General features: G+C 38.2%; 1 protein-coding gene across 1 annotated transcript in view; it reads left to right on the top strand.

Moving 5' to 3' along the window:
* The window catches only part of FBXL13 (F-box and leucine rich repeat protein 13), a 209,149-nt gene that overhangs the window by 11,270 nt on the left and 169,953 nt on the right, over positions 1 to 27,926 (top strand). The window contains exons 2-7 of the mRNA XM_045792187.2: positions 3,883 to 3,986; positions 4,463 to 4,553; positions 19,019 to 19,086; positions 20,438 to 20,592; positions 21,862 to 21,971; positions 24,429 to 24,596. Coding sequence (XP_045648143.1) covers positions 3,883 to 3,986; positions 4,463 to 4,553; positions 19,019 to 19,086; positions 20,438 to 20,592; positions 21,862 to 21,971; positions 24,429 to 24,596 — 696 coding nt within the window. The remainder of the gene's footprint in view (positions 1 to 3,882; positions 3,987 to 4,462; positions 4,554 to 19,018; positions 19,087 to 20,437; positions 20,593 to 21,861; positions 21,972 to 24,428; positions 24,597 to 27,926) is intronic.

Below are 27,926 nucleotides of genomic sequence, written 5' to 3'. Positions count from 1 at the left end.
ATTTCTTGCCACTTGGAAGTTTCTCCAACTGCTGAGGGCCTCACAAGCCTTTTGTCATCACTTTATCTCTGCACTCATGAAGCAATTAATTCTTGCATTGCTATGTAGGCCCTTAGTATATTTTACTATATTTATATGCATAACTGAAAAGCTAAATAAGACTTGCTCTCAGGGCCCCTGGCCAGCTCAGTTGGTGGAGCATGGGTCTCTTGATCTCAGGTTCATGAGTTCAAGCCCCATGTTGGGTGTAGAAATTACTTAAAAATAAAATCTTAAAAAAAAAAAAGACTTGCTCTTTTAAGTGTTTTGTATCTACCCATAGTTCTCATAGACAGTTACTATCTTACTATTTATATTTAAACTATTGTTCTATCAAGTTCTCTCTCCTAATCATTTTCCCCCACATGCTTTTGTTCTAATCGTTTCCATTAGGCTTGGTATAAAGTTAATCTCTCTGTCATCACACTGGCTTTGAATGGCGCAAGGGAATAGTTTTGAATTTCTTTTCTCTTTGCTCAAGCCTTTCCCTCTAATGGAGGTGATAATTAGCAGTGGAATGGTTAAAAAATAATGATGGCTTCTTATCATTATTATCTATTGAGTACTTATTTTATGCTAGACACTATTCAAAGTGCTTTACATACATTACTTCGTTTAATTCTCATGGTAGCCCTATGATATATATAACTTTATGATCCCATGTATAGGTAAGGAAATGGGAACAGAGGAGTAACTTGCCCAAGGTTCCACACTAGAAGATTGCAGATCCAGGATTTAAACCCGGCGGACTCCACCCACTGCATTAATCCTGCTCCTTGAAAGATGGGTAGTAGTAGAAAAGGCATAGAAACACTTATCCTGGGGCCCTGGGTGGCGCAGCCGGTTAAGTGTCCAGCTCTCGGTTTCATCTCAGGGTCGGAAGATGGAGTCCCATGTTGGGCTCCATGCTCAGTGCGGAGTCTGCTTAAAGCTCTCTGTCCCTCTTGCTCTGTCCCCTCCCTCTAAAATCAATCAACCAATCAATCAATTTTAAAAATCTTAAAAAGAAACAAAAAAGAAACGATTGTCCTGGATAAACCCATGCTTGTCGTCAGTCCCCAGACATCTTTCAGAATATTTGAGAAATACTGGGAACCGAGTTAGAGAGGCAGAGCCGAAAGAAAGTGGAGGATTGCACAACTGTTTTGTGAAACTATAAGCTTGAGGAAGCCAATCTAGATAATTAAATCATGGTCTCCTTTTGTTCTTGATTATGTAAGTTTTTACCAAGAAACTTAGCAGTGATAAAGGCCTAATTGATGTTTTTGAGAGTCAAACATTCGTCTTGTGGGAATGTTTGCATATTTTGCCTCTGTTTATAAAGGCCAAGCTAATGGTTTTGTAATTTTTATTTTCATTGGGGAGGAAAAAAGCTATCGATTCACTAATTATGTTTTCTTATTGGCACATAGCTATGCACTATTCACACATTGATCTATAAAGCCTCAGTCTATTTTATTTTGCCCAGTGGGACACTGAACAATGAGATTTCTTACGCAGAAGGTGAACGTTTGAACCCTGCTAGTTCCGTCGTGTGCCTTTATTAGCGTTCCAGAGACCTACCCTTTCAACTTGGTTTGACTTCTGCAAGATAACTTTTCAGGAAAAGTAGTTTTCTAATCTGTGGAGCTTAGAAATATAAAGAAATAAGTAATTTCTCATATTCACTAATCAGATCCCAACTTTCTTTGAAAAAATCACCTTAACGCTGAGCTCTGTTTAGGCCCTAGTTCTCAGATCGTAGTGTGTATAGGAATCAGCTGGGGAGCTTATAAAAATGCAGCTCCCTGGGCCCCATCTTCAGAGACCTGTTCACCCCCCAGGTGATTCTGAGGCAAATGTCTTCAGGATACCCGGAATAGAATGAAGGATGTGGTGAGGAGTGGGGAATAGAGAAACTCAGTATTCTGGAGACTCAGGCACTAAAGTGCCAGAAAGCAGATGGGCCTTTGGTCAGGGCTATTCAGGGAGCTGTCTGAAGTCTGGCCTCCAGGTCATAGAAGACTTCAGCCCTTAGGTGACAGAATTCCGTTGACATCCATCTGACAACTATGGTGAGAATCAGTGACCTCCTGAGCAATTATAGTCCTTGAGAGAGGACTATATATAGTCCAGGTATAGATATAGTCCAGGTCTGGGGGAGAAAGCAGTCAGCGTGCAGATGGCTCAAGGCTCAGGATGAACATCTGGGGTGGGGCTAGGTCAGGAGGCAGAGCTGGGGAAGGAGAGACAGCTAGGTCTGACCCCTTTGCGCTGCTCTGGAGGGCTGGGTTTTCAGCCCACAGGCTGCATGCTATAAAGGGGACATGGAGCTAACTGCAAAGAGAGAAATATGTTGTGCAGGGTCCAATCAAGCGAAATTTTCTCCTCCTCCTCCTGCCCAGCTCCTTCTCCTCCCCCTCCTCTTCCTTCTTCTTTTTTGAAGAACACTATGAGAACTACTGAAAGTCTAAGACAGGACCCCAGGCCTAGATCTGCTGACACTTGGTCCACGAAGTGGAAAGAACTCTGCGTGACTCAAGGGGTGGAATTATTTTGTTCACAAGACAGTGAGAGGGACAAGAGCCAGCAAGAACAGGCCCTGTGTAAAAGCAGGGCCTCCCTGCCTCCAACCCAGCCCTGCCCGCATGCACTCTAGACCCTGCCAGTAGACAGGAACCAAAAAGGCAAAGAGAAATGTCTAAGGAGGATTCCAGGGGGTTCTGTGGGAGGTGTACTGTAAACCTTTCTAACTCGAATGGAGAAATATTCAATAATTCTGTATGTCAATACTGGAACGAGAAGTTTCTCCTTTGGGGAAAACTCAGTGGAATATAAGATGGCAGCTGCTTTCCGAGTTCACATATGCACTCGACACATCCCAATTCAGGAAGTCACATGTTTCCCACCCTTGTGAACTATGCTACAATCAATCAATCTTTCTTTTCTTTCTTTCTTTTTCTTTCTTTCTTTCTTTCTTTCTTTCTTTCTTTCTTTCTTTCTTTCTTTCTTTCTTTCTTTCTTTCTTTCTTTCTTTTCTTCTTTCCCTTCCTTCCTTCCTTCCTTCCTTCCTTCCTTCCTTCCTTCCTTCCTTCCTTTCCTTCCTTCCCTTTCCTTCCTTCCTTCCATCCTTCCTTCCTTCCTTCCTTCCTTCCTTCCTTCCTTCCTTCCTTCCCTTTTTCCTTCCCCTTTCCCTTTCCTTTCCTTTCCTTTCCTTTCCTTTCCTTTCCTTTCCTTTCCTTTCCTTTCCTTTCCTTTCCTTTCCTGTTTTATGTATTTAAGTAATCTCTAGACCCAACATGGGGCTTGAACTTATGGCCCCAAAATCAAGAGTCGCGTGCTCTTCCAACAGAGCCAGCCAGGAGCTCCATATGCTATATTTTTTCATATATATGCTCTCTAGATGTTGTGAATGATAAAATACAAATACAATTTTAAAAAGATTTCTTGAATTCACAGTAAATTTTGAGGGTGGATTTTCTCCATCACTTTTGTGGTTGGGTCTGAGGAGTTTCTTTTGACTTTAAAAAGCAGGTCTTCATCCTTAAAAAGGGTAGAAACCACTGATCAAAAGTATGACAACTGTCTTTAATTTGACTACGAAGCACGGCTCACGTAAGGGAAAACACTGAGCAGCAACGCTATTGTGTCGTTTACAATGGATTTTTCTTTAAATAGTAAAGGGAAATTGCATTTTAGTTTGACTTCAACAAAATATTAACACTGGATAAAAACAGGGGGTATCTATAGGGCATGTCGACTTAAAAAACTGTCACATTATTTGACTTTGTATGAGCGAAGTCTGTCTGCTGTTTAGTAAGAACATGCAAATCCAAGAAGAGTGATTTGTTTCATTTTCCCCAGGCTCTGTTATGTGGTCTACTTATTACATGTCCTGAGGATCCGCTGAAATATTTACAGAAAATGATAATTACTATAATGGAAAATGGTCTCGAAAGTCTTCTCTGGTAAGTATTGCTTTGCTTTACAGTAGGGAGGTGTTTTATTTTGAAGGTAAAACACTCATTGTATAGTAGGGAAAGAGGTCTTGCCGATGAATGGTTCCAATTTCAAGATGGTTAAAGAATCCCTCCATAGGCTTTCAAGTCCCAAAGACGACAATAGAACAATTTCCCCACTGGTTCTTACCTTGAGAAATACAGCCCTCTCTTACCAATCACGTGCTCACAGGGCAGATATTTCAGGTTGGGGGTGAGGAAAGGGAGGTATGCCCTCTTGGGATACACAGCACAATCTTGAGGAGGGGGTAGTTTGACCCCCGCACCTGCCCTGCAGGTGATTTTGATATGCCTCGCCCACAAGTGTCTCTTCCTTCCCCTCCTTTCCCTCCACCATGGAATCACTGATTTAAATCGCTGATTTAGTTATGGAACTAACGACTACGAAATGGAATGTTTGACTCTGTTTGACGATTTTATTAAAGGGATATGTGCATTGAGCCATCAATGAGGCCAAAAATTCGGAGATTGTCTGAGACTTACATGGAACAACTTTTTGGACTGGATGATCAGCTGGTCAGTATTAGTAATCATATATTTAAAAATATACATCTCACGTTTTGATGGAAGTTCTCAAATGGATATTAGATTTTATGCTGTGTGAGGTCAAACTGTTTTGGAATTGGGGGCCCTCAGAAAAGTGAAGGAACATCCCACATGCGGGCGTGCGCACACACGCCCACAGAGCCACATTCATAGTAACCTCCCCAAATACCCAAGAAGCATTTACCAGGCCTTTATTCCTCTTCTGATAAAATCTTTCTATCATATTTCCCCCTTTCCTCTTTGTCCTCCTCCTCCTCCTCCTCTCTTGCACCTTTATGATGATAAAAACAGCATTAGGGAAAGCCTCAAAGGAGGATATTTTCTTTCCTTTCTAATCTACTTCCTCCTGTCTTCTACCCCTTCTCCATTCTCTTTGCCATCTGCCCCGGGATTATGCTTTTAAAGACAGGGCCAAACATTAATGAGATCTAACTTAAAAGCCAGACCCGATTGTTAAGGGAAGGAGCACCAACTCCAACATCTGGTTTTGACCCTGTGAAGAGGGCAAGGAAGTAATTCAGGACATGGAGACTCTTAGAACAAAGACTGCGTACCTGAGAGAAGCTACAATAGCAAAAGGCATGCGGGGCGAGAAATACCCACGCAAATTACATGTGTGTGGAACCATGTGTGATACCTCTAGACCCCAGGCCGATGTCTTGGTACGCGAAGCAGGGCTTGGGAGGGGCTGGTGAAGTCGGGCACTGGAAGGTGAAATCAAAGCCCCGGTCGAGGCGGATGCTGAGAGCCGGGATCCATCGGAAGCATCGTTTGGAAGGCTGGGTGGAGTGCAGCCCAGGATCCCAATCAGTGGTCTGCAACGGAGAGACAGAAATAGAGGGATAGGAGATTTCTGCCAAGACTGGGATGATTCAGAGTACCAGTGCCCTGGGAAGAACCCACAAGTCGAATCCTAGCTGATCTGCCTCACGGATGTCTTAACGACTTCACTTACCAGCCACGAACTTTATCTACTATCGAGTGCAGATAATTGCAAACTGTGTTCCTGGAGATGTTTGGGGGGGGTCACCTCAGGAGTGGAGGGGGAGACCCAGGGGATGGGATTCTAGGTCTCTCACCCGCACCTTACACTCTGGAATAATTCCACTCCGAGTATAACGTCATATGAAAAAAGCTTAAATAGCATTGCTCTTAAGATACTAAAATTATTAAAAACCTGGGATAGAGGGGAAGAGGGGTAAACCTCATTGTCAATATCTTCAAAGTGATTTTATAAAATACAATCAGATTGTGTCCAATGTCTAGCTAGAAGCCTATAGAGAATCTTTGAAAGAATTGCATGGAATTCCATAGCTACCTCAAACCTAAAGTTCTATTAGAAAAGGAATTCTCAGAGATATTTCATGATGTTCAAAGTGCAAAGCAAAACTATGGGAAGCTCATCCAGACTTAAAGGGAGTATGACACTCACCAAGGCGTGGAAAAGATCCCCTCTCCGTATTATAAGGTAGGAAAAACAGAAACTAGATGTGACTTCACAAAAGGTAAATCTCCGGGTGCCTAGGATTGCTGAGTTAGAGGGTTCAGCCAACGTTGAATATATATTAATTTATTTCTCCTTCACCCTCAGAGGAAAATGAAAAAAAATTTTTTTACAAAGAATATAACACTTTAATCCTTAAAGTTTCCAATATTTTCAGTTATGGTACACTAAATAAATACTAGCTTTGCTTCCCCCCCCCCCCCACTTTTCTTTCCCATACAGTTTCTTATACAGCTATGATTGCTGGTAAGAGAGTTTTTAATGTTTTGACAAAACATTTTAAAGATCACAAACAATTGCAATTGTTCCCATTATTCAGATTGCTTTGTATGCTTTCAGTGTGCATTTTTATGATCTGTCAGGACACTGTCCTGCGAGGACTGCCTGTATATGCCTATTTATAACTAGGTATTTGTTTCTGTTTGTGCAAACAGAGAAGGAAACTGTGAGTAAGCCACATAGTTACAGAAAAGTAGGAACTGCTCTCATAACAGCAAGTAGAAAGACATTTTAACTGTGTGTTCCAAGATGAAAGAATCCACCACTGTCAGGAGGAAACTAACTTCACAGATTCGATTCTCACTGCTTAGGAAATGAAATCCCCAGATGGTTACTAATTATAAGAAGAAAAGGCATCTATAACATTTAAAAAATCTTTTAATCACAGAAAAATGTAAACATAACACAAGAAGAATACCATAATGATCCCCCATCACCCAGTTTAAACAATAATCAACATTTTGCCAATCTTGTTAACTATTCTCCTCTTGCCCTTTTTTTTTGCTGAAGTATTAGAAAGCAAATTCCAGGAATTATATTGTTTTACCAGTAAATACATCAATGTGCATCTCTAACAAAAAATGACCTGTTTAGAGAACAAAGCCCAGTGCCATTTTCTATGTAATGAAATTTACAATAATTCCTGAACATCACGTGGTGCTGATTATTTTCAGATACATATATATCCCATATTCAGCCCATATCTGAATTTCCCAAATTGTCTCAAAAATGCCTTTTTACACATGGCTCTGTCAAATCAGAATCCATGCAGGGTCCACATTGCACATGGGTGTCAGATCGAATGCCTCTTATAATTAATCTACTTCCTAATTTCCCATGCCACTTCTTTATTGAGGAAAACACCATTTGTCTTGTAAAATGTCCCACATTCTCATTGTTTCCTCTGGCATCATTTCATTTGCTCTTTTTCCGGTATTTCCTGCATTTGTAGTTAGATCTACAAACTTGATATTTGGGTTCTTTCTTCCCTTATTTCCTCTTGGTGACAAGAGTAACTCCATAGGGGGTGTTATGTTCTTCCTAGTGCGTCACATGGGGGGGCACCCAGTAGTCTGGTCAACCCACTTTTTATGAATCTTGATTCCTACAGACAGTAAAGTAATTGCTTATTAGTCTCATCTTATAATACATATATAATGGTTTCGGAATAACAGTACTATAAAAACACTAACAATAAAATCACTGAATGCAGGGAGACCTGGGTGGCTCAGTTGGTTAAGTGTCTGCCTTCAGCTCAGGTCATGATCCTGGGGTCCTGGGAGGGACCCCCGAGTCGGGCTCCCTGCTCCATGGGAAGTTTGCTTCTCCCTCTCTCTCTGCCCCTACTACCCTCCCCCTCTGCTTGTGCTCTCTCTCTTTCTCAAAATAAATAAATAAAATCTTTAAAATAAAAAACAAAAAACCACTGAATGCAGTTTAAGACAAGTATGCAATTCAAAATCATACAATTCTTTTTTGTCCTTAGATGTATATATCCTACCGAATGTTTTCAGTAAAAATAATACTTTTTTTTTTTTTTGTTACCCAAAGTAATTCTTCCGTTGTGCCGATGGTAATCTTTTTTTTTTTTCCTCTTTGATATAATTCTGCTTTTCCAATTATGTATAATAGTACTGGTAGCAAAATCAAAACAATAAAATGAGTGTTCCGAGAAGTATTGCTTCCATTCCTACCTTTTTCTCCTCCCTATTCCATCCATCCCTCTAAGTGTCCAATTTTAGTAGTTTTTAGTTTATCTCTGTAGTTTTTCCATTGTTTCTTTTTGAAAAACATGAGCAAATACACTGTATTCTCCTCCCCTTCAACTTCTTACATTGAAGTAACAGACTATGTGAAGAAGCCTTCTGCTTCTTGCTTTTCTCACTTCACATGTCCTAGGGATTGCTCCCTTATTTTTTATTTTATTATTATTATTAAAGATTTTATTTATTTATTTGAGAGGGAGAGAGGGAGCACAAGCAGGGGGAGTGGCAGGCAGAGGGAGAAGCAGGCTCCTCCCTGAGCAGGGAGCCCAATGTGGGACTCGATCCCAGGACCCCGGGATCATGACCTGAGCCCAAGGCTGCTGCTTAACCGACTGAGCTACCCTGGCATCCCTAAGACTGTTCCCTTTTAAAATGACGCTATGACTTTTGAAATGATGCTATCATAGGGAGCATGTGTAACAAAACCCTAAAATCTAAATGGAAGATGTGGACTTAAAAGTCTTACCGGTGTAAAAAAGTTTAACTGTGAAAAGGAAATTTAACCCTATGACCCCAGTGGCTAGGGTTTTAATAATTTGGGAGAAGCAGGCAGATCCTTTGCCCCAAAGGAGAATCAATTGGTTGATAACCGCATCCTATAGCCTCCTGGTTTCCAAAATATCCTTTTTCTTTTAAAATTTGGTAGATTACTCTTTCCTGAGAAGGTATCATACTAAGTATTACAGTAACCTGGAAGGAATAAAAATAATGAAGGTGAGAAATAATGAAGATACGAACTGGAATCATGTTGTTTATGTTAGGATAAATTTTAGTAATACTAGTTGATGATAGGGCATTTTTGTATGCTTGTCCACTATGTATGGCATTCAAGAGTTCTAAAGAACATTTTCGTAAGTTTTTAATTTTGTTCATATTGTTTCAGGGACTTTACTTAAAATTTGTAACAAACATTTACGTGTTTAAGAAAATTGATTTTTCAAAGTTGTATTTATTTAAATAAGTGTTTATTAAATAGAGCCCTAAAATACAAATATCAGTCAATGTTTGTCTCCAGGCATAAGAGCCCCTTGGGCATTAAAGGTTGTTTCAGTAATTTGCAGAAGATAGAAAATATAGGAAAATCACTCATGAAAAATCCCACACTTTATAGAGCATTGTGGCACTTACAGACACTGCTCACTTCTGCAGGAAAGACATGGTTTCTGTTTAGTATCTTTGTTATTACTCTGAACTTTTCCAGCCTGTGAAAAATAAAAAAAATCAGAGTCGGGAGGGATTTGAAGTAATGCATCCAACACATATTTGTAAACCCTGTCTCAGCCTGTTTAGGATGCTAGAACAAAATACAGCAGTTGTAAACCACAGAAGTCTGCTTCTCACAGTTGCAGAGGCTGGGAGGTCCCGGATCAAGAAGCCGGTAGATTCGGTGTCTGGTGAGAGCCCACTTCCTGGTTCATAGACTGCCATCTTCTTGCTATTACCTCGCATAGCAGAAGGGGTGAGGGAGCTCCCTGGAGTCTCTTTTCTAAAGGCACGGATGCATTCACCGTCATGAGCTAATCATCTCCGAAAGGCCCCACCTCCAAATACTATCACGCTGGAGGTTAGGTTTCAACATAGGAATTTTAGGGCACACAAACATTCAATCCATAGCAAATCCCATACTATCTTGCTAGCATTATTCTAGAATGATTCTACATGGGATATTAATGAAGCTCATGAGTGAAATAAAGACATGGTACTTTAAAATATGATGAGATATGTTAAGATAATTTAATATATGATCACTTGATTCAAGGATTAACCGAGCAAAAAAAGGAATTGTCTACCGGAAGAAAAAGTTTGTTATAATATACTAAAAACCAAAAAATTATAATATGAATTTAATGATTTACATTTATTTTTGTTTGGTTCTTACCAGATTCCTAATATTATACTAGATACTTCAAATTTTATAGAAGTAAAACATTTTTTCCTATTGGCATTATGTAAACGCATCAATTTTCTCAGATATAATAAATGGAGTGTATCTAGCAAAGTTAAAAATTAAGGGGTCCAATTACTACTGACATTAAAGAATCATAAATTCAGTATCTGTTTGTAAGTTAGCATTCGTGGTTTGTAACAATATTTCATTACTTTTTTCATTTATTACAAAATTTCCCCAGGCCTCAGCAGCCTGGGATACAAGTAGAACAGTGTTGATAGTAATATTCCAAATTTCACTACTTCTAGTCCCTATCTTCATAATGTAAGAGGTTGGTTTCCCCTTAAAATCCCAACCAGTTATATCTGGGAATCCCAAAGCTGTCCTGTGAGAATTCAAGAATTTCTCTCTCTCTCTTTTTTTTTTTTTTGGTGTTTTTGGGAAAGCTTTTTTTAAGAATTTTTTATTTTTTTGGTGATTTTAATTTTTTTTTATTATGTTCAGTTAGCCACTGTACAGTACATCAGTTTTGGTGTAGTGTTCAATGATTCATTAGTTACATATAACACCCAGTGCTCATCACAACATGTGCCCTCCTTGATGCCCCTCACCCTGTTACCCCCTCTCTTCAAACCCCTCCCCTCTGAAACCCTCAGGTTGTTTCCCAGGGTCCATAGTCTCCATGGCTCATCTTCCTCTCTGATTTCTCCCCCTTCAGATTTCCTTCTCTTCCCCTATGGTCCTCCGTGCTATTGCTTATGTTCCACAGATGAGTGAAACTGTATGATAATTGTCTTTCTCTGTTTGACTTAGTTCACTTAACATAATCCCCTCAAGAATCCCTCTTAAAGGTCTGTCCCAAGCCTGGTTAGCCACCTGCAGGTGAAGCCTTAGTGCTGATGCTCTTGCCTTCTTGAGGGCCCTGAAGTCTAACGCAGGTGGAGCTCTAGGCTTCTTCAACCACAAATCCTTAAAATGCCAAAATAGCACTCCTTCCTCTGGACTCGTTGCTCTACTCAAACCATACCTGGTGGTTGCACTGTTTGAAAGAGATACTTTTATAAAGACCTCGAATCCGTCAAACTTGCACTTTAAGACTCATTCCACAATTGTTTGCCGACAAAATGGCACCACTATGTGGCAAGAGTTTAAAACATCCACGTTCCCAATAGCTTTGGAATGAAATGCTTCTTGATTAAATTTTAATTGGAAGGATTGCACTATTTCAAAATCTGGCACAATGTAAGACTTTTGTAATATTTTTATCACATTATTTCAAATTTTCAGAACTTCAAAGTCATACAAAAGTGGATGGCACTGCGCTGTGTGTGCTGAACAGAAGTGGAGGAAATGTCTCCTCTCACTCTGTGTTACACAAATAGTGCCCAGTGCCTCCTAAGAGTGGGTCTTTGGGATTTTTCCCTGCAGTCTCTTTTTCCTTAAGGCTCCACCCCCAAGGAGCTGAGACCCATGCTATGCAGCAGCCCCCTCACCCCCCTGCATTCTAGTCATTCTTTCAGGTGATAGAGGAAAACTTCTTTAGCCTCTCATCAAAACAAATTCAAAACAAAAACATTTAAATTGGCTTCTAGAACTTCTTCTATAAAAATACATTAAAGACACCCAGATAACTGAATTCATCAGTTTAGTCTGGGACCATGCCTTGTTTGCCCTTCATAGTCATTAAACATTGAAAAATACAGAAAAGGAGAATGAAAAAAAAATTGGGATATTGTTCATATCAACTGAGTCATCGGTGCTAACACGCAGTCCTTGTTTAGACCCTAGTTTGAACAAACTAACTACTTAAGATATTTGGGAGAACAATTTCAGAGATTTGGATATGGAGTGGGTATTAGAAAATATTAAGCGATTACTGTTAATTGCCTGAGTTGGGATAATGCAGTTGTGGTTGTGAAGAAAATATGATTACATTTTAGAAATAGATACTAAAAATTTTGGTTTGTATACTTTATATACTTCAAAGATGTTGTTGACAATGTTAAATGTAGACTACGGGTATTAGGTATCATTCTAATTCTCTGTAAGTTTGAGATTTTTTTAATAAAATATTTTTAAGACTGAATTGTAATATGCTATATGTAGTATCTTTTAACAAAGAGATCAATATTGTATTTTACTTCTTTTTATCTTTCTTCCAAACTATAAAAAATGTTTCCTTGAAACTAGTGTGTTAAGTTGAATGTATTTTCATTGAATCATATTGTCTGCTGTTGGAACTCAGTTTAAAACAGAGGGCCTTAACATAAGGGAAGAGACATATTCTCAGTAGTAATAGTGACTCATCATAGTGATAATTCCTACAGAGGTGGGGTGTGAGCATGAGTAGTTTGCTAAGTTTCACAGGAGATTCTAATTGGCCTCTGGAGAAGGGACCACCAGCCTAAAAGAAAAGAGCAATGTCGAATTCTAACTAAATGCTGAAAAAATTCTTTTGCAACCAATTCATTATTGAAAGCAGTGGGGAAGATGGTGGCATAGCAGGACCCTGAGCTCACCACATATACACTGAGTCAACAACTACTATGTGTATTACAACTAACTTTGAAAATCAGCCGAAGACTGGCACATTATATCTTCCACAGGCAGTTGCAGAGAGAAGTCCACATCAAAAAGGATAGGAGGGGTAGAGATGTGGTCAGGAACTAAACCCTTGGTGTGACTAACCACAAATGGGAGGGACACCACAAGCACAGAGGAGTGAGGGGATCAGACCCCACACCAGGCACCACTGGCCCTGGGGATCTACACTGGGAAGATGAGTCCCCATAATACCTGGCTTTGAAAATCAGTGGGACTTAACTCTCAGAGAGCTGGAGGGTGAGAGGAAACCAAGCCTCCCCCCTTAAAGATCCAGGATACTAAATGACTCTGTGGAGACAGCACAGAAGCAGACATTTGAAAAGTGCCTGGGGTATATGTGAAGGAGATTTATTGACTAATTTTAGGACATATGTTGGAAGGGCAGGGATCTGCAGGAGAGTTCTTTGGGAGCAATGCTAGGGGGAGACATTTTTCTTGCCTCCCCCAGCCTAGACAGCTGCATGCTTGTGGGACCTGTTTTAATACTCTCCATCTATTGATTACTAGCACTGCTGGCCCTTTCAGCCCCACCCCATCCAACCCACCTACCTCGGGAGGTATCCCTCCAAAGTGGCTCCAACTCCACTATACCGGGCAGGCAGCCCTGGCTAGAACCAGTCCCTCTCCAAAGTGACTCTTGCCCTGTAGATATGGGAAGATAACCTCACACACCAGCCCATCTGCAGTTTCTTCATCAGCGTCTTTGAGTTGGCTGCTTAGGAAACAACACCTGCCTGTCAGTGCATCCACAGCCGTCACAGCAACTAATTGCAGATAGCCAGGCTGAGGGCCAGTCTCACCCACCAGTGCGCCCATAGCAATCAAGACTCAGCCACAATAGGAGGACACATACAGCCTATACAAGGGACACCTGTATACCCTGGAGCACTTGGTTCTGGTGTCTAGGGAGAACCACACTAGAATGTATCATAAGACCTCATCTAGACAATGTCACTACTTTCAAGACCAGGAGACATAGCTGACCTACCTAATACCAGCAGATACAGAGAGTTAGACAAAATGGGGGAGACAGATGTATATGTCCCAAATGAAAGAATAAGATAAAATCACAGAAAAAAAGCTAAACAAAATGGAGATAAGCAATATGCTTAATAAAGAACAAAGTCATGATCGTAAGATACTTATTGGATGGAGAAAAGAGTGAATAAACTCAATGAGAACTTTAACAGAGATAGGAAATAGAAAAACCAGTCAGAGCTGAATTATATAATAATTGAGATGAAAAATACAGTAGAGGGAATCAACATCAGATTAGATGACGCAGAAGAATGGATCAGTGGGGCACGTGGGTGGCTCAGTTGGTTAAGTGTCTGACTCTTTGAAAAGATAGACAAAGTTGATAAACCTTTAGCAAGTTTTATTAAGAAAAAAAGAGAGGGTGCAAATACATATTTTTAGAAATGAAAGAGGAAAAGTAACAAACATCACAGAAATACAAAGGATTATTACAGAATACTATGAAAATTGTATGCCAACATATTGGATAGTTTGGAAGAAATAGATAAATTCCCAGAAACACACAATCTTCCAAAACTGAATCAGGAAAAAAGTAGAAAATTTGAGCAGACCGATTACTAGTAATGAAATTGAATCAGGAATAAAAAAACAAAAACAAAAACACACAACTCTTAACAAACAAAAGTCCAAGACTAAATGGCTTTACAGGTGAATTCTACAACACATTTAAAGAAAAGTTAATACTTATCCTTCTCAAATTATTCCAAAAAATAGAAAAGGAAGGAATGCTTTAAATTCATTCTATGAGACCAACATTACTCTGATACCAAAACCAGACAAAGACACTGCCAAAAGAGAAAACTACAGGCCAATATCCCTGGTGACCACACATGCAAAAATCCTTAATAAAATGTCAGCAAAGTAAATTCAACCTTACATTCGAGGGATCAATCACTACAATCAAGTGGGATTTATTCCAGGGACACAATCTTTGCAAATCAATCAAAGTGATGCATCACATTAACAAGAAGAAGGATAAAAACCACACGATTATTTCAACATATGCAGAAATATTTGACAAAATACACATCTACTTATGATAAAACTGTCAACAAAGTGAGTATACAGGAAACACACCTCAACATAATAAAGGCTATATATGAAAAACCCATTGCTAACATCATACTCAATGGTGAAAACTGAAGGCCATTTCTCTAAGATCATGAAGAAGACAGGGATGTCCACTTTCACTACTATTATCCAACATAGTACTGAAAGTCCTAGCCACAGCAATCAGAAAAGAAAAGGAAATAAAAGGCATTAAAATTGATGAGGAAGAAGTGAAACTGGGACTGTTCGCAGATGACATCATACTATATGTAAAAAACCCCAGTACTCCACCAAAACACTATTAGGATTAATAAATGAATTCACTGAAGTTGCAGGGTAGAAAATTAACACACAAAAATCTGTTGCACTTTTATACACTAATAGGACAGTAGCAGAAAGAGAAATAATAAAAAAAAACCCTCAATTCTACTTATAATTGCATCAAAAGAATAAACAATCTATGAATAAACTTAACCAAGGAGGTGAAAGACCTATACTCTGAAAACTACAAGACACTGATGAAAGAAATTGAAGATGACACAAGTGGAAAGACATACCATGCTCATGGATTGGAAGAATTAATGTTGTTAAAATGTCCATAATACTCAAAGCAATCTACAGATTTAAGGCAATATCTATCAAAATACAAACCGGTTTTTTTTGGTTTTGTTTTTGTTTTTTACAAAATTAGAGTACTACTAAAAAACTTATGGAACCACAAAAGACCCTGGATAGCCAAAACAATCTCAGGAAAGAACAAGCTGGAGGTATCACAATCTCAGAGTTTAGGATATATTACAAAGCTATCGTAATCAAAAGAGTATGGTACTGGCACAAAAATAGATCCATAGATTAAGGGAATAGGATAGAAAGCCCAGAAATAAACTCACAATGACATTGTCAATTAAACTATGACAAAGGACGCAGGATTATAACTACAGAAATGATCCCTGAAAGTATAGTCTAGGCACCAGGAATGTACAATGGGGAAAAGACAGTCTCTTCAACAAATGGTGTTGAGAAAACGGAACAGCTACACGTAAAAGAATGAAACTGAACCACTTTCTTACACCATGCACAAAAATAAACTCAAAATGGATTAAAAACCTAAATGTGAGACTTGAAATCATAAAACTTCTTTTTTTTTTTTTTTAAAGATTTTATTTATTTATTTGACAGAGATAGAGACAGCCAACGAGAGAGGGAACACAGGCAGGGGGAGTGGGAGAGGAAGAAGCAGGCTCATAGCGGAGGAGCCTGATGTGGGGCTTGATCCCAGGACTCTGGGATCACGCCCTGAGCCGAAGGCAGACGCTTAATGACTGAACCACCCGGGCGCCCCTGAAATCATAAAACTTCTAAGAGAAAACATGGACAGTAATCTCTTGGACAATAGCCTTAGCAACATATTTATGGATAGTCTTCTCAGGCAAGGGAAATGAAAGCAAAAATAAACTACTGGGATTACACCAAAATAAAAAGTTTTGCACAACAAAGGAAACTAATAACAAAATGAAATGGCAACCTACAGAAGGGGAGAAGATATTTGCAAATCATATATCTGGTAGGCCTTAAAATTCAAAACATATAAAGAACCTATACAACTCAACACCAAAAAACACAACACAAATAATTCAATTAAAAATGGGCAGAGGATCTGAATAGACATTTTTTTCCCCAGAAACAACATACAGATGGCCAGCAGATGCATGAAAAGATGTTCGACATCACTTATCATCAGGGAAATGCAAATCAAAACCACAATGAGATATCACCTCACACTAATCAGAATGACTAGTATAAAAAAAAACAACCAAGTAACAAGTGTTGGTGAGGATGTGAAGAAAAGAGAACCCTTGTGCACTGTTGGTGAGAATGTAAATTTTGCAATTGATAACGGAAAACAGTATGGAGACTCCTCAAAAAATTAAAAATACCATATAATCTATTAATTCCACTTTGGGGTATTTATTTGAGAAAAATGGAAACACCAATTTGAAAAGATATGCGTACCCCTATGTTTACTGCAGTGTTATTTATAATAGCCAAACTGTGGAAGCAATCCAAGCGTCCATCAACAGATACATGGATAAAGAAAAGGCGGTACATATATACGATGGAATATTATCCAGCCATTTGAAAAGAATGAGATCTTGCCATTTGCAACCAAGGGGCTGTTATGCTAAGTGAAATAAGTTAGAGAAAGACAAAAGCCATAAGATTTCACTTACATGTGGACTCCAAAAAACAGAAGAAATGACTGAACAAACAAACAAACAAAAAAACCAGAAACAGACTCATACTTTCAGAGAACGAACTGATAATTGCCAGAGGTGAGGTGGGTGGGGAAAATGTGAAATGGCAGAAGGGATTAAGAGATACAAGCTTTTAGTAAAAAATCAATGACTCATGGAGATGAAAAGCACGGCATAGGGAATCTAGTCAATAATATTGTAAAATCTTGTATGATGACACTAGTTGTGGTAAGCACTGCGAAATGTATAGAATTTTCCAAACACTTTGTTATATACCTGAAATGAATATAACATTGTATGTCAACTATATTGCAACAAAAACGATAAACAAATATATAAGTGATAATAATAATAACAAATAAAAATATTTCAAGTAGCAAGTTGCTGGAGCAACAGTGAAGAGGTTGAGCCCTGGAAGCAGAACCGTGTGACTCAGTGTGCCGGCGTGTGTCTGATGGTTGGACTGGCCAGAGGCGCTGCTGAGCCCCAGTGGCGCTGACACATGCCTAGCCCCAAGTGGGGGATGGGGCATTACTGGGCTTGAGCCTTTGCTGCAGGTCAGTACCCCAGTGACACACACTCTCTCTCTCACTCTCTTTTTAAAAAAGATTTTATTTATTTGAGAAAGGGAGAGAATACGAGCAGGGGGGAGGAACGGGAAAGGGTGAAGCTGACTCCCTGAGCCGAAGGCAGATGCTTAACCCATTGAGCCACCCAGTGACACTCTCTTAAAGCTAACAAGAAAACAAGAAGGATGCCAACAATGAGGAAAAATCATGGCTAGTTTCATTCTATCAGTGTTTTTATTTTGTTTTGTTTTGTTTAATCAGGAGAACAATATATGTGAAATTAAAACAAGAATTTAGGGAAGGAAGGAGGGGCTGGGTGGCTCAGTCAGTTAAGCGTCTGCCTTAGGCTCAGGTCATGATCCCAGGGTCCTGGGATCGAGCCCCACATCAGGCTCCTCAGCTAGGAGCCTGCTTCTTCCTCTCCCACTCCCCCTGCTTGTGTTCCCTCTCTCGCTGGCTGTCTCTATCTCTGTCAAATAAATAAATAAAATCTTTAAAAAAAAATTTAGTAAAAAATGACTTCAATGATTTATGTTCTCCCTCCCCACAAGCATAATTTGCATATAATCTTCATCAAACTGAGGATTTCCAAATGTCATTGAACATCAGGCAGAGTATTGGGGCCGACGGGCCTTTGTTGTATGCCTAAAATAACTCCATGATTAACCTGCGTATGTTGTATCTATGAACTCAATAAAGCATTTGCAGCAATGTGCAAAGGAGAAAAACATTTGTCTTTGAAAAGTGGAGTTCAGAATTCTGGGCCGTTGGTATAGATTGGAAACAAACAGATGTGGCCACATGTTTATATGGCAAACGGGGTGGTGATAACATGAGAAAAAATAACACCACTAGCATTTCACAGTACCATGTACATATAACAAATGTGTTAATACAATATTATCTTTACTCATTAAAGAATATACAGAAAGTACAGATGATTTCAGGAATCCTCAGCTGTTTTCACATGTTAACGTATGTTATTATGAATAGTTCCAAGTGATAGATAAATATGCATCTCTTTCAGCGTATTCCAAAATTTTAATTTATGTGGCTTTCCTATTACTGTTTGGTGAGGCATTCTTGTAAGCTTTTTTTTTTTTTTTTGAAAAGAAAATTTCATTTTATACTCTTGAGAAGGCAAAATCATTCAGTTTAATGGTGACCAGCAGACCCACAACTCTATATACCTATCGTTACAGCTGACAATAATAATACCATAGAACTCACTAAAATGCTTTAAAATAAATAAAATATAATGAGAACATTTTAAGCTGGGATTTTAACTTTTGCAAAATAGATAACAGATATACACATTAAAGTTACAAAATATATAAATGGCGTGTAGTTCTTCTAATCTGTTCCTGTCTCCCTACTGCCCAATGCAACCATTTCTTTCATTTTCCTCTGTATCTTCTGGAGTTAGCCTTTGAATTCGATTTATTTCTAATGTGTGCTCTTTCATTTATTTATTTACTTTAGATGACTCCAGAATTGATGATAAAAGCATGTACTTTTTATACTGGACATTTAGTAAAGACCCACTTTTGGTAAGAACATGATTTTTACATCCTATTTCTTCGTGGTTTTTTTTTTTTTTTAAGATTTTATTTATTTATTTGACAGAGAGAGACAGCCAGCGAGAGAGGGAACACAAGCAGAGGAGTGGGAGAGGAAGAAGCAGGCTCCTAGCGGAGGAGCCTGATGTGGGACTCGATCCCAGAACACGGGATCACGCCCTGAGCCAAAGGCAGACGCTTAACGACTGCGCCACCCAGGCGCCCCTATTTCTTTGTGTTTTTATTCTTGATATCCTCCATATGAAGAACAAATCATTTTTGGCCAGTTGTTCTGATTTTATCTAATTAATCATGTCTCTACCATTTTGCATTATGTATTTTATTTTTATTTGGCTTTTACTTAGTTAAAATGTGTTCTTTACTTCTTCAAGGTATTGCTTTTTTTGAAAGTGTAGGTCTACAATCCCTTCATCTGAAGAAGCCCTTGGAGATATGTTTTGAAAGTTAGATTGTTTTTCTTAAAAAATTTTACAAAGGTAATTTCTGCACATTCTGTGTATTATAGAACATCTTCAGTGGTGTCTGAGGCAGCGTGTTGGAACCAAACATATTCAAACATATTAGTATTTCTACTATATATATTATATATGTATATAAAATGAAATGTATATGAAATGAAATGAAAAAAAAAAAGATTTATGAACAGCGATGTGTCAAGTCCAGGGAGCTTCAATGCAAAATTACTTTAGTTTTTAAATTTTTATTTATTTATTTTTAAGATTTTTATTTATTTTAGAGAGAGAGAGTGGGAGGGGTGTGGGAGGCACGGGGGAGGGGGAGGGAGAGAGAGAGAATCTAGGCTGCGCAACAGAGCCTGTTGCGAGGCTCGAACCCAGGACCCCAAGATCATGACTTGAGCCGAAATCTAGAGACAGATGCTCAACCAGCCGAGTCACATAAGTGCCCTGAGGCAAAATTCCCTTAGGTCAGGTTTAGTTTTGCCTCTAAATAGGTTACGAAAAAAATCTCTGAATTTCAGATTTTTACGGGCTTTTAGAAATGTAGCAAAGGGAAGTTCAAAGGAAATGCAAGGACTAGCTAGAAATAAAACAACAATAATCGAACAATTTCTTTCTATGCTGTGCTTTTGAGGAGATAAAGGAGATATTTTTTTAATGTTTTTTTATTATATTATGTGAGTCACCATACAGTACATCCCCGGTTTCCGATGTAAAGTTCGATGATTCGTTAGTTGCGTATAACACCCAGCGCACCGTGCAGTAGATAAAGGAGGTATTATTACTCCTTCTCCCTTTCCATTTATTAGTAATGTAGTAGTAATACCATCAAAATAGTATTTTTCTGTGTTTTCTGCCAATAGCACTTGGAGAGACATAGCAATACCTCTTACAAATGAAGATGACATTCTTGCTGAAAAGATGGAAAAAGCAATGAAATATGACAATTTCAGACTTCAAAAACACATATTTCGTCTCTGGCACTCTTTTACAGAAGGTCAAAAAAAACTACTTACAGGTAAATCCTTACATAGTAGCGGTTAGTTTTTGTATTCATTTATTCAAAGAATCAACACACTTAACGATTAAGCCGTTTGAACTAGAGAATTTATTATTACGTCTAGAGAACTGTCATGAAATGTAAAGCCACTAATTAAATGTCTATAATTTAAATGAGATTTGTCTCAGAGGGTTTTATTGTAACAGAAAGCAAGCATGTTTAAAATAAAATCCTGTATGGATTTGTGTGATGTATGCACAAATATAAATAAATAGGGATCTACTATCATCATTTTTCCTCAGAGAGCTGGTATATCACAGGTACTAAAACTGACTATTCCTTGTAGAGAGTTTTCCATTCTTTACGGATATTTCATTTAATGGATACATGAGGAAACAAAGAAAACGAATTTTCCTTTCCTTAAACCCTTGATAGTTGTAATTAGTAGACAGGACATACACATGATCTTTGGAGCATGAATAGGGAACTCCAGCCTTTTGCTCAGATTTTAGCCACTTACCGAATACTGGTTTAGGACTACTGCAAATCAGAGAATCATTTCCTCTTGATCAGTTACTCTTGGTGGCTCAGTCACAGTGAGTCCTCTGAAGGTTTTTTTTTTTCCTTTCTTGAGAGAGGGGGAGAGAGAGCAAGAGGGAGAGAGTGCACATGGGAGCACGGGAGAGGGGGTGAGAAGGGGCAGAGGGAGAGGGAGAGAGAGAATCTTAAGCACACTCCATGCCCAGCATGGGCCCAGCTGAGGCGGGGCTCCATCTCATGACCCTGAGATCACAACCTGAGCGATAATCAAGAGTTGGATGCTTGGGGGTGCCTGGGTGGCGCAGTCGTTAAGCGTCTGCCTTCGCTCAGGGGTGATCCCGGCGTTCTGGGATGAAGTCCCACATCAGGCTCCTCCGCTGGGAGCCTGCTTCTTCCTCTCCCACTCCCCCTGCCTGTGTTCCCTCTCTCGCTGGCTGTCTCTCTCTCTGTCAAATGAATAAATAAAATCTTAAAAAAAAAAAAAAGAGTTGGATGCTTAACTGACTGAGCCACTCAGGTGCCCCTACATCTTAATTTCTAAGGGCAAAGGTAATGTTTATAGGTTAATAAAGTTTCAGAAATAAAGATCTGCTATCAAAAGTAATTAATTTTAGATGTAGTTAAAATCAAACAAAAACTGCCAGATGCAATACTGGTTCATATTATAAACATGATAGAATTAAACACTTTGTTTTTTTGAAACATCTTTATACACACACACACACTAATCTAATAAATTTTCTTTAGATACACTATTGCGGATAAAAAAGATGTGCCACCATTACAAACTAATAGCCATCCTAATTAAATGGAGGGATAAAGCAAGACACAAGTATAAAAAGAGAGAAGATGAGCTGGTATGGTATCTTGGAAACTTAATTTTTTTAGAAACTGAATTTTGTTGTTACATTGATATTGCTTCAGATAATAATGTTACGTGTGGAAAGTACCAAAATCCTGAATATTATGTACTTTTTTAAGAAAAATATTTTATTTATTTGAGAGAGAGAGCATGCATGCTCATGATTGGGGGGTGGTACAGAGTAAGAGGGAGAGGGACAAGCAGACTCCCTGCTGAGTAGGGAGCCAGAGGCAGTGCTCAATTGTGGGGCTCGATCCAGGGATCCTGAGACCATGACCTGAGCCGAAGTCAGATGCTTAATCGACTGAGCCACCCAGGTGCCCCAATATTATATACTTTTGAAGGGTCTTTATTCTTTTAATTTAATAATTTAAATTTTACTTTGGCTACCAAAAATATTTTCTAATAAATTCTGTTGTTTCATTTCAACTATGGACACTGAGGAAAATTTTTGTTTAAAATTATTGATAAAAACTAAGAATTTTGTTTAAGCAAGTGTTTATGGATATAGATGTCTAAAATGGAAGAGAAACTATTTGATCTGATAAAGACTGACTACATTTTTCCTTTTCTAGATAAGATTAAATTGTTATTCTTTTTTCAACATTCAATGTAATAAATTATAAGTTTAATACAAATTATTTTAAAAATTACTAAATTGCTAAACTTAAAGGATCATTCTTAACTGGGACACCCCCTGGGAATGAAAGCAATTAAAACAGAGGACCCAAGCAAATTCCTCCAAACTTAAAAGTAACTCTAGTTTGCGTAAGTTATTAGTATATTACTACTTAATGTTGTTTTAGGATATTCTCTGTAACTATTTGGATCAGACATAGAAAAATGGAGGTTTTTTTTAGTTATATTACTTCATAAGTAATGTTTTATCAAAACCTTGAAATATAAAGTCAGGATAAATAAGAAAAAGAAAAATAAGAAATTAAACTCCCTGTTTTGTAGTCACCCCGCGGAGGGCAGGATCAATGGCCTCCCATTGCTAACTGGCTCAGATGTTGAGACTGATGATATTACATATGTACCAGAAGGGTATGAAAAGATTTACGCTGGAAACAGTGCTCGAGTCTGCCGGGGGCACTGAGACGCGTAATGCACAGTTCTTGCTCTCTGCAAGCTCATCACCTACTGGTATTGAATTGGTGTTCTTGCAGGATGTCCTCTAGCATTTGTACAGTATGTTCTCAATGTTGGTGGTTTAACAGTTATACTTTAGGTACCACTGTTTTAGTCTGCTTGTTCAGTATTCTTCTTTTTTTTTTTTTTAAGATTTATTTATTTATTTGAGAGAGAGAGTGTGCGCGCGCATTGCGGGGGGACGCGCAGAGAGGGAGAGAAAGAATCTCAAGCAGACTCCCCACCGAGCAGGGATCCTGAAGCGGGGCTTGATCTCAAGACCCTGAGATCATGACCTGAGCCATCAAGAGTCAGATGCTTCTCTGACTGAGCCACCCAGACGCCCCTGTTCAGTGTTTATCAACACTGTGTACTAAGCTAACATATTGACTCTGGCTCCCCCGGTGCCTGATCAGTGGTTGTCTAATGGCCAAATAAGTAGCCGTACGTGACTGGTCTGGTCCTTTCACACCCCTCTTGAACTGAACATCCTGAGGCAATATTGTTCTCTTAATCATCCCCATACACTGAGCATAATGTTTTGCATGCAGTTGATACATATTAATATATATAACAATGTATATTATATATAATATAGAATTATCCTTAATATAGATGTATATTCTATAGTTAATTGGGTGTTTAGAGGAAACATTTTCTTCTAGCTACGTGATCTCTTGGCCTAATGATGACTCACTTAAGTGGGTGAAGTGAGCACGGCAGGTGTGTGCTGGGAGAAAGCAGGGCACACTTCTGTGTGCTATTATCCAACATGTGCTCTTCCTTAGGCTCACATATGTGTGAGTGTGTGTGTGTGTGTGTGTGTGTGTGTGTGTAACATTCATTTACCCTTATGGCTTTTTCTCGATTATGCAGTTTTAAGGAATGTATTCAAAGTTAAAATGGGGACTTCTTGTAACAATAAATCAGGCAAGTCCCCAGATGCTTTCCTCGGACTCTTCTTTTTTATCTCTGTCCTAACCACCTCCTCTCCATGCCCCAAATATCAGTTCGATCATTACCAGAATCTTGACTCTGTAGGTTTCAGCTTCCTCATCTAAACGAGGTGGCTGGACCACATCTTTGAGGTTGCTGCCTATGCCAGTGATGTCTGACAATGAATGGAAACGATCTCTAATCCTCTGGTGGTCTAGAGAATATTAACCATGCTGTGGACAAAGATACTTTACATAGCGGGGATGACAATAATAAAGAATGTGTATTTGGTGCCATCATGGTGTCAAGCCCTGCACTTTATACATATTGTCTCATTTAACCTTCACAATGATGACATGGGACTTGTCGATTATTTTCATGGCAGATGTTAAAACATGAACTCCAGTTGCTGAAATGGAGAAGCAAGTTAAAACTCAAAGTAGTTGCTAAAGAAGAATTCATTTTTCCTGAACAAAGTGCATCTGAAGTCTTTCTTGCAGGCGAGATTCCTAAATGTGACATTTCACTGTTGCCTGAAAGTGTGATCTCACAGGTTCGTATGAATTCATGTATCGTAACTAGTCATTTTCACAATGTTTATTTAAAGAGTGGTTTTATAAACTTTACGTGAACGATGGGAATCTTATTTCAAAGAAACATGTTATTTTACAGCTAGCTTTGGGTTCAACTCCTTTTTTTAGAGGTCATCCTGTTGGACGGCTATAAGACGAATCTAGCAGTCTACAGTGGAGAAAGTAAAGCTGTAGGGAACCAGTAGGGAAGGAAAACATTCCTCCTTCGAGTGCAGTTGTCGTTTAAGGTAGAACAGGCTTTGGATACAGCAGCACTCACTTTTTCATCTTTAATCCCTAATCTTCAAATCCTTACATTATGCCTCCACTCTGGGATGTAAATGGGCTTGTCTTATTGCACTTTTCGGTTAGATAAAATATTTATAATATCTTTTTTCCTTAGATTGTGAATTCACAAAAAGAATCATGTAGCTACAGCTTACAATTCATTGCCTTGATCTCTGAAAAATAAGCCAAAATTCCTATTACTGGTTATATTCGCTCCTATTTTGATAGATAAGTAACTTCTTCTTCGTGAGACTGCCTGGTAAATGGAAGAAGAGCTGTAAAATATCACCTTATTCTGATTGATGGCAGCTTCACATTGTAAAATCCCATGTATTAAATACACTCCTTGAAATGTACAGAAGTAAGCTCAAGTTATATTTAGGAACAAGGTATCTATGTGTCTATATCTAATCCTGCATTTTATGTATCGCATAGAGTTAGGATAAGGATATTTTTGCCCATAATTTCCTCTTTATAACTTGTCTAGTGTATCTTGTACATTTTTAAACTGGAATTCCTATAATTTGCTTACTGGTTTGTAATAGCTCTTTGTATAGTGGTAATATCAACCCTTTGTCTGGAATGTATCAGAGACTTCCCTCCTACATTTGATGTTTGCTATCAGTTTTGTCTGTACGGTCTTTCCATGAGAGAAATTTTAGAGCTCTATGTAATGAAGTCTAGCACTCTTGCCCTAATTATTTCTCTTTTTATGTCATATGAATATGTTTTCTTAGTTGTTTTCTAAGCCATATCACACTCTTTCTTACACTGATACAGCTGTTCTTTGTCTTTGAATTCCTATACTGTTCACTGCTACTGTTTATCAGTGGCTGCTCTGTGGTTTATAATAATGCCTTTTCAATTTATCACAGATTACACGTTCACATAATTTTCTACCACTTTACATATTTTCTTTCTCCTGTGCTCCATGCTGTTATTGCCATGCATTATATTCCTGGGTGTTTATAAACTCTATAATGTAATTTGCTATTTTTGCTTTAAATAGTCAATTGTATTTTATTCAGCATATACTTTTATTTTTTTATTGAAGTGTAATTAACATGCAGTGTTATATTAGTTTCAGGTGTACAATATAATGATTCAACACTTCCATATGTTACTCAGTGCTTGTCATAATACGTGTGCTTTTAATCTGCTTTATCTGTTTCACCCATCCCTCCACCCACCTCCCCTCTGGCAACCACCAGTTTGTTTTCTGTATTTAAAAGTCTGTTTTTTTGTTTGCCTTTTTTTTCTTTTTTTGTTCATTTGCTTTGTTTCTTAGATTCAACATATGAGTGAAATCACAATGCTATTTGTATTTCTCTAACTTATTTCACTTAGCATCATACCCCCAAGTCTATCCATGTTGTTGCAAATGGCAAGTTCTCACTCATTCTTTTTTATGGCTGAGTAATATTCCATTGTATATATACTACTTTTTTATCCATTCATCTAGCAATGGACACTCGGGTTGTTTCCATATTTCGGCTATTGTAAATAATGCAATAAACATAGGGATGCAGATATCTTTTTGAATTAGTGTTTTCGTTTTCTTTGGGTAAATACCCATTAGTGGAATTATCGGATCATAATACTATTTTTAATTTTTTAAGGAACTCCATACTGTTTTCCATGGTGGCTATCCCAATTTGCACTCCTACCAATACTGCACGAGGGTTCCAAAACTTGTTGTTTCTTGTATATTTGATTTTAGCCATTCTGACAGGTGTGAGGTGATATGTCATTGTGTTTTTGATTTGCGTTTCCCTGATGATCAGTGATGTTGAGCTTCTTTTCATGTGTTTGTTGGCCATCTGTATATCTTCTTTGGAGAAATGTCTGTTCATGTCTTCTGTCCATTTTTAAATCAGGTTATTTATCTTTTTGATGTTGAGTTGTGAAAGTTCTTTATATACTTTGGATATTAGCGCCTTATCAGATATATCATTTGCAAATATCTTCTCCCACTCAGGATGTTGCCTTGTCATTTTAATTGATGGTTTCCTTCACTGTGTGAAAGCTTTTTATTTTAGCATAGTTCCAATAGTTTAATTTTGTTTTGTTTCCCTTGTCTGAGGAGACATATCTAAAAAATGCTTCTATGGCTGCTGTCAAAGAAATTACTGCCTATGTTTTCTTCTGGGATTTTTATGGTTTCAGGTATCACATTTCGGTCTTTAATCCATTTTGTGTTTATTTTTGTGTACAGTGTAAGAAAGTGGTCCACGTTCATTCTTTTGCACGTTGCTGTCCAGTTTTCCCAACACCATTTTTTGAAGAGACTGTCTTTTCCCTACTGTATATTCTTCCCTCCTTTGTCATAGATTAATTGACCATATAAGCATGGACTTATCTTTGGACTCATTTCTGTTCCCTTAATCTACATGTCTATTTTTTGTGCCAGTACCATACTGTTCACATGCTATAGCTATATAATATTATCTTAAAATCTAGGATTGTGATAGCTCCAGTTTTGCTTTGGCTCTTTGGTGTCTTTCATGGGTCCATACAAATTTTAGGATTATTTGTTCTAGTTCTGTGAAAAATGTGGCTGGTATTCTGAGAGTGATTGCATTAAATCCTTAGATTGTTTTAGGTAGCATGGACATTTTAACAATATTGATTCTTCCAATCCGTGAGCATATACTATCTTTTTATTTGTTTGTGCCATTGTCAATTTCTTTCATCAGGGTTTTATGGTTTTTGGAGTATAGGTCTTTCACCTCCTTGGTTTATTTCTAGGAATTTTATTCTTTTTGATGCAATTGTAAGTGGGATTGTTTTTAAATTTTTTCTTTCTGCTATTTCAATAGTGTATAGAAATGTAACAGATTTCTGTATTAATTTTGTATCCTGTAACTTTACTGAATTCATTTACTCATTCTAGTAGTTTTTATGTGAAGTCTTTTGGTTTCTCTCTATATAGTATTATGTCATGTAGAAGGCAGAAAATAAAAAAGACTAGAGCAGAAATAAATGAAATTGAGACTAAAAAACCCCATCAATAATAGAAAAGA

Source organism: Ursus americanus, chromosome 3 (genome assembly GCF_024610735.1).
Source record: "Ursus americanus isolate L20-20 chromosome 3, mUrsAme1.1.p, whole genome shotgun sequence".
In the NCBI taxonomy this organism is placed as follows: Eukaryota; Metazoa; Chordata; class Mammalia; order Carnivora; family Ursidae; genus Ursus; species Ursus americanus.
The sequence above is the reverse complement of the archived record's forward strand: the minus strand, read 5'-3'. Positions and strand labels throughout refer to the sequence as shown.